This window comes from Miscanthus floridulus, chromosome 7 (genome assembly GCF_019320115.1).
Source record: "Miscanthus floridulus cultivar M001 chromosome 7, ASM1932011v1, whole genome shotgun sequence".
In the NCBI taxonomy this organism is placed as follows: Eukaryota; Viridiplantae; Streptophyta; class Magnoliopsida; order Poales; family Poaceae; genus Miscanthus; species Miscanthus floridulus.
The window spans coordinates 130,737,905-130,751,478 of record NC_089586.1 but is presented as its reverse complement, the minus strand read 5'-3'; the positions used below and the strand labels follow the sequence as shown (position 1 = coordinate 130,751,478).

At 43.3% G+C, this 13,574-nt stretch overlaps 1 protein-coding gene across 1 annotated transcript; it reads left to right on the top strand.

The window, feature by feature from the left end:
• Positions 1–12,523: 12,523 nt before the first annotated feature.
• LOC136466286 (uncharacterized) lies at positions 12,524–13,147 on the top strand. Its single transcript, XM_066464678.1, has one exon. The coding sequence runs from the start codon at positions 12,524–12,526 to the stop codon at positions 13,145–13,147; it is 624 nt and encodes a 207-aa protein (XP_066320775.1).
• Positions 13,148–13,574: the final 427 nt, after the last annotated feature.

The following is a 13,574-nucleotide window of genomic DNA, read 5'->3' as shown; positions in this document are numbered from 1 at the left end:
CCACCAAATAAATCCTACCTCTACAGAAACAACCTAAACTACGTCCACCCCACAAAACGCACACAGAAAAAGACGACATTAAAAACGTGCGCACCAGATTAACTCTCACTCATTCTCTCTCCTTACTCAACCACATCCAACGGTCCTCCTTTGGATGTGCCTTGCCCCCAGCGACCGCCCGCGAGACCGCGGCACCGCCCTGCCCTAGCGACAGCGCGAGACCACCGTGAGACCGCGACCCTCACGCTTGCGTCCCCTCTCTCTCGATCGCGCTCACGCTCACGGCAGCTCTCACGATCGCGCGGCAGAGATCGTGGCCAACAACGCCCGGGAGCGGAGGACGTTGTCGCCCAGCGCCCGGGAGTGGACGATATCGGCGGTGAAAGAAAGGCCGCGACGCCCGAAGCCTATACCCTTGCAGGTTCCGCGGCAGCGCAGGCAGGCCGTTGGCGGCGAACGGCCGAAATACCTCAGCGGCAGCGCCGTATTGCGGCAGAGATCGCAGGCAGCGGCCAGGAGCGGAGGACGTTGCCGCCCAGTGCTCGGTAACGGACGATGACGTCGGCGACAGGCCTGAACCCTAAACCTCGCTGAATGGGTACGACACGGTGGCGCACCTGACGGAGGAGACAAAAAACGCCGACAAGAACGGTCCCATCGCTATCCTCTCTAGCATCGGCATCATCTCCGTCTTCGGCTGGGCGTACATCCTGGCCCTCATCTTCAGCATCCAGGTACTTGCTTGCTGGGGAAACTAACACACATGCAATGCATTGCCGTCAGCTGTCGATTCCTCTCACAAATGTCATCCCATGTTAGATTAATTGATTAAGAAAAAATTTATTCTATAATATTTGAAACTGCATAGAGAAGGTAGCGATGCGGATGTGGTAGCTGGATAGAGATAGCAATGCAACGTCCTGATATTTGCATCTTTCAGATTCCTACGGATCTACATGAATTTTATCGTGGTTAATTAAAAACAAAAAAAAGGCCATGTCAAACCAGAAAGCATATCACAGTGCTTTAGATGACATAACAAACAACAACATAGGTAGGACGCTTCCTGGGATGTGGCGGAGTTACTTTCGATATTTTTATAACCTTCTCAGTTTTAGTTTGATCACCCGTGGATGAGGCTTAGCGGAAGAGGGAAGAGAGGAATAGAAAACAACGAGAATACCGAGCAAGGATAAAGGCTAACGAAACTGACGAGCAGAGAGAAGAGAGGAATAAAAGGCGTCGGGAACAACGAGTATTGAAGAGGACAGAGTCATCGATGCATACTATAGGGCTTGATCATGGTATTGCTTTTTTTTAATAATGTTTCCTTTCTTTTTTTCAATGTTGATCTTACTCCTTGATTGATGATGGGTCAACAAGCATCATATGGAGTGTGTTCAGGTATTCTCCAAGCGTCAGATGCTGAGGACAAGGAAAATGTGTGCTCGGAAAACAACACGGATTGGCTACATAAAAATCATAATTATGTCCGTACAAGACAACTGACCTCTGATACTTCTTGTGTGCCCAACAGCCTGACAAGCCACAGTCTGTTCAATGCAACGGCAACTCCAGATGCCATCTTTGTATTTTTTTCATTTCTGTAATCCATGTTGCAACTTCGACAATGACAATGTTTTCCGCCCAATGGTGACCAGTTACCAACTCAAATAGGCAAAGGGCCCTCGCAAAATGAGAGAGGTACAATAATATGGATGAACACAACAAGGAAAACATGTTGCAGAGAAATAGGGACTACAAGAAAAAGATGAGAACCCAATCATCCGGTGACTTGGCAAAGGAAACATTGTTTACAGTACAAAATGATATTGAATATGATGGTGCCTTGTTCGAACCTATAAACAATCAATCTGATGAAGGTGTGTTTATTTTCTTTTTTTAACAAAAAAGCATGTTTATTTTATTTTATTTTGATAACACACTCAATCAATGTGTTCTATACCTAATTGTTGGACCAAACATCATGCAGAGGACCATTTGGAGGCACCTCGTGCTTTGGATATTGATGATCTTTTTGACGATGAAGAGACCAGGCAGTACGTTGGTGAAGGTACATTTATTTTGTGTGGCGCCTTCGAGTAAATTAATTTTGGTGAAGGTAAATTTTATTAATGTTGTGTAATGACGGCCAGTGCTTGCTTTCATAGCAGATGGTGCCTTCGAGTCCTATCGTGTAAGTGTCAATGGTGTTGATCTGAATAACAATGAAGATCCTTACGATTATGTCTACCAAAATTTGCCTGATAGGCACCATGTTCTGTGAAAGGTGCCTAACTGCTTGTACTGTGGAGCAATGAGATTTCAATATGAACATTCTGTTGCTGGAAAGGAAAGATAAAAGTACATGTTCCACAAGTGCCGGATGAGTTAAAAATATTATTCACAAGTCAGGCAGATAATGATGTAAAATATTTTAGGCAAAACATCCGGTACTTCAACTCTCATTTCTCTTTCACGAGCCTTGGAGTAACTATAACACGCTAAAAATTTCATTCTTTAAAAATAGTTAAATTTGATTTATTTATGTTATTATGTGTGCATTCAAATATAGGAAATTAATAAATTTTGTGAAATTAAAATCAAATATAAGGTTAGTAACCTCTTGACGCATACATGCTGCTGCACTTTTATTTTTGTAATGATTGGTTTTGATCAAATTTGAATTGAATACAAAACCAATTCAAAAATGGTTTGCTAAAACTCTAGAAAATAAAAAGAAAAAGGCTTTCTTCTTTTCTCCCCCTCCCTTCCTCAATTCTGGCCTGCTGGCCCAACTCCCTGAGCCGGCCCTCTTGCCTTCCCCCTCCCCTCCTCCCGTTTCCTTCCTGGGCTGGCCCAGCTCGGGCGGAACTGTTGCCGCCGCTCCCTCCCTCCTTCCCTCCCCACTGACAACCAGGGCCCACGCGTCGGCGCCGTCCCCAACCTCCCGCGCCCCGTGCCAGTCAAGCCGCAACCGCCTCCGCGCCCACGTCTCGCATTGTGGGAGCATCCCTCCCCAGCGCCCGGCCTCTATAAAACGGAGCCGAGCCGTCGCCGCCCTCCCTGTTGTCTCCCCCGCTCCTCTTTCGCGTTTGCCTGTGCACGAGGAAGCTGCAACCGCAGTGCCGAGGTCCACCGTCCCCCCCCCCACGCACGGTCCGTCGTCCCCGAGCCATCTCCGTCCTCGTTTTCCTCCACGGTGAGACCCCCTTGCTCCCCTCTTTCTCCTCGTGCCGTTATTTTCAAGTTTCATGGCCTCTAGGGCCCTAGTCGCGTGCGCCGGGGAGCTTCCCGCCGTCGGCCATGGCGACCACCCCGCCGACCGTGTCCTCCGGCCACAATCTCGACCTGGGCAAGGTCGCGTGCACCCCCTCTCTTCCCCGGTGCCCTTGGTTCGTCGAACCGTGGCCCGTAGGCCGAGTTTCCCGCTCGTCGGCGAGATTCTTGCCGTCGGCCATGGTGCCCCGCCGCGGCCGCCACTGTTCCGGCCGCCACCTTTCTCTCTCTCCCCCTCAGATCTAATCTGAACCGTCCAATGCTTGATCAACGACGTTCATGGAGTTTCTTGATAAATTTGTGGTGGTATTCATTGATGACATACTGATATTCTCCAAAACTAAAGAAAAACATGTTGAACATATAAGGTTGGTCTTGCAAAAGCTTAGAGAACATAAGTTGTACGTTAAGCAGAGCAAGTGTGAGTTTTGGTTGAAGGAGGTCTCTTTTCTGGGTCGTGTTGTCTCCAATGGTGGAATAGCAGTGGATCCAGGCAAAGTGCAAGATGTATTGAATTGGAAACCACCAAACAATGTAAGTGAGATTCATAGCTTTTTGGGATTGGTTGGATACTATAGGAGGTTCATTGAAGGTTTTTCTAAGCTTGCTAAGCCTATGACAGCTCTATTGGAAAAGAATGCTAAATTTGTATGGTCTGATAAATGCCAGGTAAACTTTGATGAGCTAAAGAAGAGATTGACTACAGCTCCAGTGTTGATTTTGCTAGATTTAAGCAAGAGTTTCTGAGTTTCTCTATATATTGTGATGCATCTCATTTGGGCCTTGGATGTGTTCTTATGCAAGAATGAAGAGTGGTGGCATATGCATCTAGACAATTGAGGAAGCATGAGTTGAACTACCCCACTCATGACTTGGAATTGGCAGCTATGGTTCATGCTTTGAAAATCTAGAGACATTATCTAATTGGGCATAAGAGTGATATCTATACAGATCATAAGAGTTTGAAGTATATCTTTACCCAATCAGATCTGAATCTGAGACAACGTCGTTGGTTAGAATTGATCAAAGACTATGATTTGGAAGTGCATTATCATCTAGGAAAAGCAAATGTCATAGCTGATGCACTTAGCAGGAAGAGTTATGCCAATGGGTTTCGGATGACATTTTTGCCAGCGGAGTTGTGTGCTGAAATGGAGCATCTCAACTTGAGCTTCGTCACTAATGCAATGGAATTGGTGATAGAGCCTACTCTAGAGCAAGAAATACGCAAAGGTCAACTGGAGGATGAAAAACTTATGGAGATAGCGGAGAATATAGTGCTTGGAAAGGCACCAGGATTCAGGATGGATGAGAATGGTACTCTTTGGTTCAGGAAAAGGATATGTGTACCTGAAGTGAAGGCTATCCATGATGCAGTTCTACAAGAGGCACATGAGTCTGCTTATTCTATACATCCCAGAAGCACCAAGATGTATTTGAATCTTAAAGAGAAGTATTGGTGGTATGGTTTGAAGAGAGATGTGGAAGAGTATGTGGCTTTGTGTGACACTTGTCAAAGAGTGAAAGCTGAGCATCAAAGACCTACAGGGTTGCTACAACCAATGAAGATTCCTGAATAGAAATGGGAAGAAGTTGGTATGGATTTTATCGTAGGTTTGCCCCGCACTCAAAGAGGTTATGATTCAATATGGATAATAGTGGATTGACTCACCAAGGTTGCTCATTTTTTACCAGTCAAGACTACCTATATAGGTGCAAGGCTAGCAGAGTTGTACATGGAAATGATAGTATGCTTACATGGTGTTCCCAAGAAAATTGTGTCTGATAGAGGCACTCAGTTTACATCGCAGTTCTGGCAGAAAGTACATAGATCTTTGGGGACAAAGTTGAATTTCAGTTCTGCTTACCACCCACAATCTGATGGACAGACTAAAAGGATCAACTAGATTTTGGAAGATATGTTGAGAGCTTATGCACTACAATATGGTACAAGCTGGGATAAGAGTCTGCCATATGCTGAGTTCTCGTACAACAACAGTTACCAAAAGAGTCTCAAGATGTCACCTTTTGAGGCACTGTATGGGCGTAAATGTAGAACACCTTTGTTCTGGAATCAGGCTGGTGAAACTCAAGTGTTTGGACCCGATGTCCTTTGAGACATAGAAGAACAAGTGAGAATGATTAGAGACAACTTAAGAGTGGCTCAGTCCCGATAGAAGAGTTATGTTGATACTCACAGAAGAGAGCTAACTTTCGAAGTTTGAGATTATGTGTACCTGAAGGTGTCACCAATGATAAGTGTGAAAAGATTCAATATGAAAGGAAAGTTGGCACCGAGGTATATTGGACCTTTCAAGATCCTAGAGAGACATGGAGAAGTAGCCTATTAGTTAGAACTGCCTGAGAGTTTATCAGGTGTGCACGATGTGTTTCATGTTTCTCAATTAAAGAAGTGTTTGCGAGTACCAGAAGAGCATATTCCTTTAGAAGAACTTGCTATTAAGGAAGATCTCACATATGAAGAGTATCCAATAAAGATCTTACAGATAGCAGAAAGAGTTACAAGGAGCTGAGTTATAAAGATGTGCAAGGTATAGTGGAATCGATATACAGAGGATGAGGCTACTTGGAAAAGAGAAGAGGATTTGCGAAAGTCTTATCCCCAACTGTTTGAGTAAGCAATCATTCGAATCTCGAGGACGAGATTCATCTTAAGGGGGGGTAGAATTGTAACACCCTAAAAATTTCATTCTTTCAAAATAGTTAAATTCGATTTATTTATGTTATTATGTGTGCATTCAAATATAGAAAATTAATAAATTTTGTGAAATTAAAATCAAATATAAGGTTAGTAACCTCTTGACCCATACATGCTGCTGCACTTTTATTTTTGTAATGATTGGTTTTGATCAAATTTGAATTGAATACAAAACCAATTCGAAAATGGTTTGCTAAAACTCTAGAAAATAAAAAGAAAAGGGCTTTCTTCTTTTCTCCCCCTCTCTTCCTCAATTCAGGCTTACTGGCTCAACTCCTCGAGCCGGCCCGCTCGCCTTCCCTCTCCCCTCCTCCCGTTTCCTTCCTGGGCCGGCCCAGCTTGGGCGGAACCGTTGCCGCTGCTCCCTCCCTTCTTCCCTCCCCGCTGACAGCTAGGGCCCATGCGTCGGTGCCATCCCCAACCTCCCGTGCGCCGTGCCAGTCAAGCCACAACCGCCTCCGCGCCCACGTCTCGCGTCGTGGGAGCATCCCTCCCCCGTGCCCAGCCTCTATAAAACGGAGCCGAGCCGTCACTACCCTCCTTGGTGTCTCCCCCACTCCTCTTTTGTGTTCACCCGTGCACGAGGAAACCACAACCGTAGCGCCAAGGTCCGCCGTCCACCCCCCCTCCCGCGCGGTCCGTCGTCCCCGAGCCGTCTCCGTCCTCGTTTTCCTCCGCGGTGAGACCCCCTTGCTCCCCTCTTTCTCCCCGTGCTGTTATTTTCGAGTTTATGGCCTCTAGGGCCCTAGCCGCGTGCGCTGAGGACCTTCCCGCTGCCAGCCATGGCGACCACCTCGCCGGCCGTGTCCTCCGACCGCAATCTCGGCCTGGGCGAGGTCGCGTGCACCCCCTCTCTTCCCCGGTGCCCTCGGTTCGTCGAACCATGGCTTGTAGGCCAAGTTTCCCACTCGCCGGTGAGATTCTTGCCGCCGGCCATGGTGCCCCGCCGTGGCTGCCACTGTTCCGGCGACCACCTTTCTCTCTCCCCCCCTCAGATCTAATCCGAACCGTCCAATGCTTGATCAACGGCCACCGATGGCCGATACCCCTTCGTGGGTCCTTTTGTTAAAGAGACCCCTAGGTTTTGTGATTTTGAACCCACAGTCCTCGGCCGATTTAAAAATCACAGATTTGATTTAAATCCGAAAATAGTTCATACTAATTACAGAAATGCCACTGGATTTGTTTTGCTCATAAAAACTTTGTTTTAGCTCCAAATCGACCCGTTCAAATTGCGTTAGTTTCGTAATTGCATAATCTACGTGTTAATATCACTGTTAACCAAGTTTGCAACTTTTAAATTTAATGGTTAGGTTTACTTAATTAATTTGATATAGGAAATCTTGTATAAATCATAACTTTCGCGTTTTAGCTCTGATTTTCGTGAACTTCGCGTTGACGTGATCGTAGCGAGACATAGATTCTTTTCATAAACATTTTAATTTGTTTTTTGTACTGCTAGTATACTGTTCTAACTATAGGATTGTTTGCTTTGCATGAATGTTCCTGAAATGTTGTATGTTGCCGTGTTGGTCGTGTTCAGACGATGAGGAGAACGTTGGTGACCAATTGTTCTTTAACGACTAGCAGGACCAGCAGGAGTTTGTTAACCAAGGCAAGTATAGCATGGGATCTACCTTGATGTCCTATTCACCATTTATTAATTACTTATTTGCATGTGTCTAATTTTGATACCCGTAAGGACATCCTAGTGTTTGATTATCCTGTTCCTTGTTCTCCTATGGGTTATATGCATATGGGTAGTTTGCTAGCATTCAATGTAACTGTACATGATCCAAATAATGAATAATGGTTCTATGGAACGAAAAGGTAAAATTTATTTTTAAACAACTAAATTATATGGCGAAGGAGCAAATGACGTTCGATCATGATGCTCTCGGCCCTCCATAAGGACTTATCTATCGGCAAAAGCTAGGATTGACAGTGCAACCGTGAGGGTCACATGGCTCTGACTTTAGCTTAGTAATAGGACCTTTTCTAGCTTGTTAGAGGTTACCTTTATGGCGCAAAAGGGGCTTGCCACGTTGGGTATAGGACTGCCCCTGTTCTTATGTGTATAGCCGCGAAGGATCTGTGCCATAGGAAAGGGGGGTTCCTACATCTGCCTGCCAAGGAAACCTAGAGGCCCTAACTTGTTAGAGAAACCTATGAAATGGCTTCATAGTGTACCCCGCCCGCTCACCTTGGCAGTGTTATGGGAGTAATTAACCCGGGCATGTGGGAATCATGACTCACGGTGAATGTGCACAACCTGTGTAGAGGGTTACCAACTGTTATAACAGCCGTGCTCACGGTCACGAGCGGCCCAGAAAACTCACAGAATAACTGGTTATTTATTGTTGCTCCTTTATGATGTTCTATGATGATAATATGATACAATTGATTCTAATATCTGATCACGTGGGTTTAATTGGGACTTAAGCATAACTTGATAATAGTTAATGATAAAATCCTGGTGCTAACCGCAGTAAACCTGAGTCATCCTTTTTGAGCTTTCATAACCCCATGTTATCTTGTTAAGTACGGAAAGTACTTACGCTTGTTTACTTTCTATATTTGGATAAAAATCCTGGATGGGTAACAATGTCAATGAGTATAAGGAGTTTCAAGAGAACTTTTAGGCTTGTGGTCAACCAGTTGACCGTCCCTATGTTGGAGCTTCCACGAGAGAGCTACTTTCTTTTATTTTCTGCTGTGTTGTGTAAGACTATGTTATGGTATTAATCGTGATGTATGATACACCATGATGATACTTTTGTAATTTGTCAACTTATGTGTGTGACTGATCCCTGGGCACACATGAGTTTAGTGCATTCAATTTTATCCTTAAAATTGCGTGTGACAGTAACCGTGGATCGAGAAGTTACCACCACGGCAGGGACTGGTATATATACATTTCGTGTGCATGGGGTCTTGTACCATCACCTGGACCATTTGGTTCTAGGTTGTAAAGGGCCTCGCCACTTGCAACTCTACTTTTATGATATGGAGGATGACAGTTTGGCGCATAGAAAAAAGAGATCACCTGACCTAGATATCAATATTGTCAGAACTGTGCTGCAAATCATGGAAGACAACCCATATGTAGAGACCTTTAACAGAGTTGGAGCTATTCCAAATCTTGATGACTATGTAATTGAGCTCAATATTAATGTGACGCCAGACCAACAAAGGTACACATGTTCAGAAATATGTTTGTGTATTGCGAAATGTTTTTATTCTACACAAAATATTTGATTTTTTTATATTACTAAATGTATATAATGAGCCTATTCGCTGGTTGGTTTCTGGACTGATAAGCCCGGCTGGTGCTGGTTTATTATGAGAGAAAAACACTATGGCTAGCTGATAAGCTCTGACTAAAACCAACAAGCGAACAGACTGAATATATGTTCCTTTGCTAAAAACAAGGTACAATGCACCCACGGCGTCATAGGTGTTAGCTATCTGGTCAGATGGCAATGATCCCCAAATATGTTTTGATAGAAGTGTGCTTGTGTATGCCAGAGGGGATCGCCCGCGCTATATCAAAGCATATCATGGATGCTATGATCCATTGGCATATCCGTTATTTAACCCTAAGGGGGAAATTGGCTGGAATAAATTTATGTCGTACAATGATACAGTGACTGATAGGGAAGGACACACCTCTGTTGATCCTACAGATGTAGCAGATCCAATAGGTACCAAAAATGATTGAACTTCCAATGCCTTAATAAAACGCATGGGTACATACTAATATATAAATTCTGGTTTGACATAGAGCAAGGTGAGGATGACGTGGACAATCAACAAGGTAAATACATGAGTACCATGGTGGAGGAAAGACATTTCGGAAGATTTGTGACAGCAAGTGAGTACTATTGTTATTTGATGCAAGTTAGAGAGGGGCTTTTTAACATAATGCTATTTAGAGGATGACTTTTCCAACAATGGGTCATTGACATATACGTAAAGATTGAGTCTATGAGGCTTGATTGGTATTCTAACCCTGATAACCAGAAACTCATACGGGCGGAACTATATCAGATGAGTTATGCAATGTTTTATTATTGCAATATAATATGACACAACAATTCAAAACTAAAAATAATCATGCATGCTCTATATTTTCTATTTTTACGTAGGGTTTGGTTGATGTAATTTCTGCATGAGAGACAAGGGCTTTAGAGGTTGGCAAGAGAGTAGTGCTACCTCGCAGTTTCCTAGGTGGCGATCGTGACATGATGCAAAGATTTCTTAATGCAATGGCTATAGTCCAGCGTTTTGGAAAACCAGATTACTTCATCACCATGACTTGCAATCCATACTGGGAGGAGATTACTCAAAATCTTGAGCCTAGCCAAGAACCATAAGATAGGCCTGAGCTGGTTTCAAGAGTATACAGGGTCAAGCTACGGTCCTTGATGGATTTATTGATCAAGAAAAAGTATTTTGGAGAGGTGGTAGCATATGTCCATGTCACTGAATTCCAAAAGAGGGGGCTTCCACATGAACACATCCTACTAGTTATGAAGAAAGGTAGTAACTTAACAACCCCAGATGCTTATGATAAAGTCATTTCTGTAGAGCTACCAGATAAGGATAAATACCCTGTGTTGCATAGCCTGGTCATCAAGCATATGCTGCATGGCCCATGTGGGATTTTGAATAGAAAGTGTGCTTGTATGGTTAATGGAGAATGCAGCTTTCGCTATCCTAGACAGTTTTGTGTAGCAACACAGCAAGGCAAAGATTCATATCCTTTGTACAGGTGGAGGGATGATGGACGTTGTGTGAAAGTAAGAGGTGCTGAGTTGGACAATAAATGGGTGGTTCCATACAATCCTGGGCTGCTTATGACATATACTTGCCACATAAATATTGAAGCTTGCTCACGCATCAAAGCTTGTAAGTACTTGTTTAAGTACGTACACAAAGGCCACGATCGGGCATCATACTCTGTTCATCCTGCTGGACTAATCGATGAGATCCATGATTACAGGGATGCTAGATACATATCACCTCCAGAAGCTGTACATAGGATTTTTGGCTTCCACCTTTTTTGAGTTTGTCCATCTGTTTTGCAGCTCCAGTATCATCTACCTAATATACAATCTATTATTATTGAGGAGACAGCCAATCTCAAGGATGTTGTAAAAAAGCCATCTGCAACTATGACGACACTCACGGAATACTTCACATTGAACCGTGCTGATAGTTATGCAAGGAAATTTTTGTATAGAGAGATTCCAAAACACTACCGGTGGATTAGTGGTAAGAAGGCATGGCAGAGAAGAAAACAGAGGGGATAGGTGGGGCGTATTGTGTATGCACACCTGGCTGAAGGAGAAAGATATTTCTTGAGGGTACTTCTAAATCATGTACGAGGTGCAATCTCATTTGAGAATTTACGGACAGTTGCTGAAATCTTGTACCCTACTTTCAGAGAAACATGCGAGAACAGAGGACTCATAGAAAGAGATTAGACTATTGATGACTGCTTGAGTGAGGCAATAACTTTTCAGATGCCAGCAGCTCTGTGACGGTTATTTGCAACTATCCTTGTGTTTTGTGAGGCCACCAACATCCATGGATTGTGGGACAAGCACGAGGAATCTTTCTCTGAAGATTATAGCCGAAACAATCCTAACATAGCAGTAGTAGAGAACAAATGGTTCTAAGAGACATTCAGGATTTAATTCAGTTAATGGGAAAGGATATAAGGAATTATGATCTACCTGAGCTAAATGATACGGTAATATTTTCAGCACTAATATTATTCTAAAAAATATTTTATTGTCTGGTACAATACATAATTCTAATTGTTTAATATTTGGATGTCAATACAGTAACTATTTCATATTTATTTATTAATTTCATTATCATTTTCTCGTGTCAAGCAGATGAATTTAACAATGACATTATGAAAGAGGTTAGGGAGGAGCTGGCTGTGCCTGTCGACCAAGAACATTTGGATATGTATGCATCTCTTAACAACGAACACCGTGAAGGATTTGATGAAATATTAAATTATGTACTGAATAAGAAGAGCCGAGTGTTTTTCGTGGATGGTCTAGGAGGAACAGGAAAACATTCATATATAAGGCACTTCTTGGTAGAGTGCGCTCAGAGGGATTAATTGCCATTGCAACTGCAACTTCGAGTATTGCGGTGTCGATATTGCCTGGAGGACGCACAACACACTCAAGGTTCAAAATCCCAATTAAGCTTGCCAACAATAGCACATGCAGCTTCACAAAAGCAAAGTAGCACTGCAGAGTTAATGCCTATGGCATCCTTGATTATCTGGGATGAAGTAGCAATGACAAAGCGGCTAGCAGTTGAGTGTCTTGATAGGTCCCTCCAAGATATTATGAATTCTTGTTTGCCATCTGGGGGAAAGGTTATGGTATTTGGTGGAGATTTGTGGTACCACGTGGGACAAGAGCACAGGTAACAGATGCTACATTGTAACGCTCTTATTTGTGGGAAAGAATAAGGAAGATACGGTTGTCACGTAACATGAGGGCTCGGTTTGACCCATGGTTTGCAGATTACCTCCTTAGAATTGGGAATGGAACTAAAGAGACAATTGAAGATGATTATGTACGCCTTCCAGATGATATTTTGATTGGCTATACCGACAACGAAGAATCAATAAACAAGCTCATTCAAGAAGTCTTCTCGTCACTTGAGAAAAACGCAAGATCATCAGCTTATATGAGCACACGCGCCATCCTATCTACCACAAATGAGCATGTGGATCAGCTAAATGCAAGTATGATTGATAAGTTTTCAGGTGAGGAAAAAGTTTATCATAGCTTCGACTCTGTCGATGACGACTCAAGGAATAACTGCCCTATTGACTTCTTGAACTCCATCACTCCAAATGGTCTCCCCCCGCATGAGCTCAAAATAAAAACCAACTACCATGTGATCCTTCTCTGCAATCTTGATCCTAACAATGGTTTGTGCAATGGAACAAGACTAATTGTTAGAACATTCCGAGACAATGCAATTGGCGCAGAAATAGTTGGTGGGCAACATGCAGGGAAAAGGATGTTCATACCTAGGATCCCTATGTCTCCAACAGATGATATTTCACTTCCTTTCAAGTTGAAAAGGAGCAATTCCCAATTTGTTTGAGCTTTGCGATGACAATAAATAAAGCTCAGGGGCAAACCATCCCACATGTTGGGATCTATCTTCTAGAGCCAGTGCTCTCACATGGGCAGCTCTATTGTCAGGGGGTGTGTCCAGGCAAACAACAAGAATTTTGGCTAAACCAAACAAGGAATTAGATCCAACTGGGAAGTGCACCAAGAATATAGATATAGTGTATAAAGATGTCCTAGAATGGTGACAAGGTGGTAAGTAATGTCCTAAATGACTTTTTTTTAATCTCTATAATCCTTGTCAATTTAATTAGTTGACCAAAAAAATTTATTGCCATTGATTTGTGTATTGATTTGCATCCATCAGCAAAAACTAAAATACTAAGACGGAGAGAAGGCTTCGACAAAACCCTCAGGGAGCTATATTACCTCGAGATTCATTCTTATGCTGATTCGGT

Bases quoted from the DNA above. Each gene is read 5' to 3' on its own strand.
- LOC136466286 (XM_066464678.1), top strand. From the start codon at position 12,524: ATGAGGGCTCGGTTTGACCCATGGTTTGCAGATTACCTCCTTAGAATT.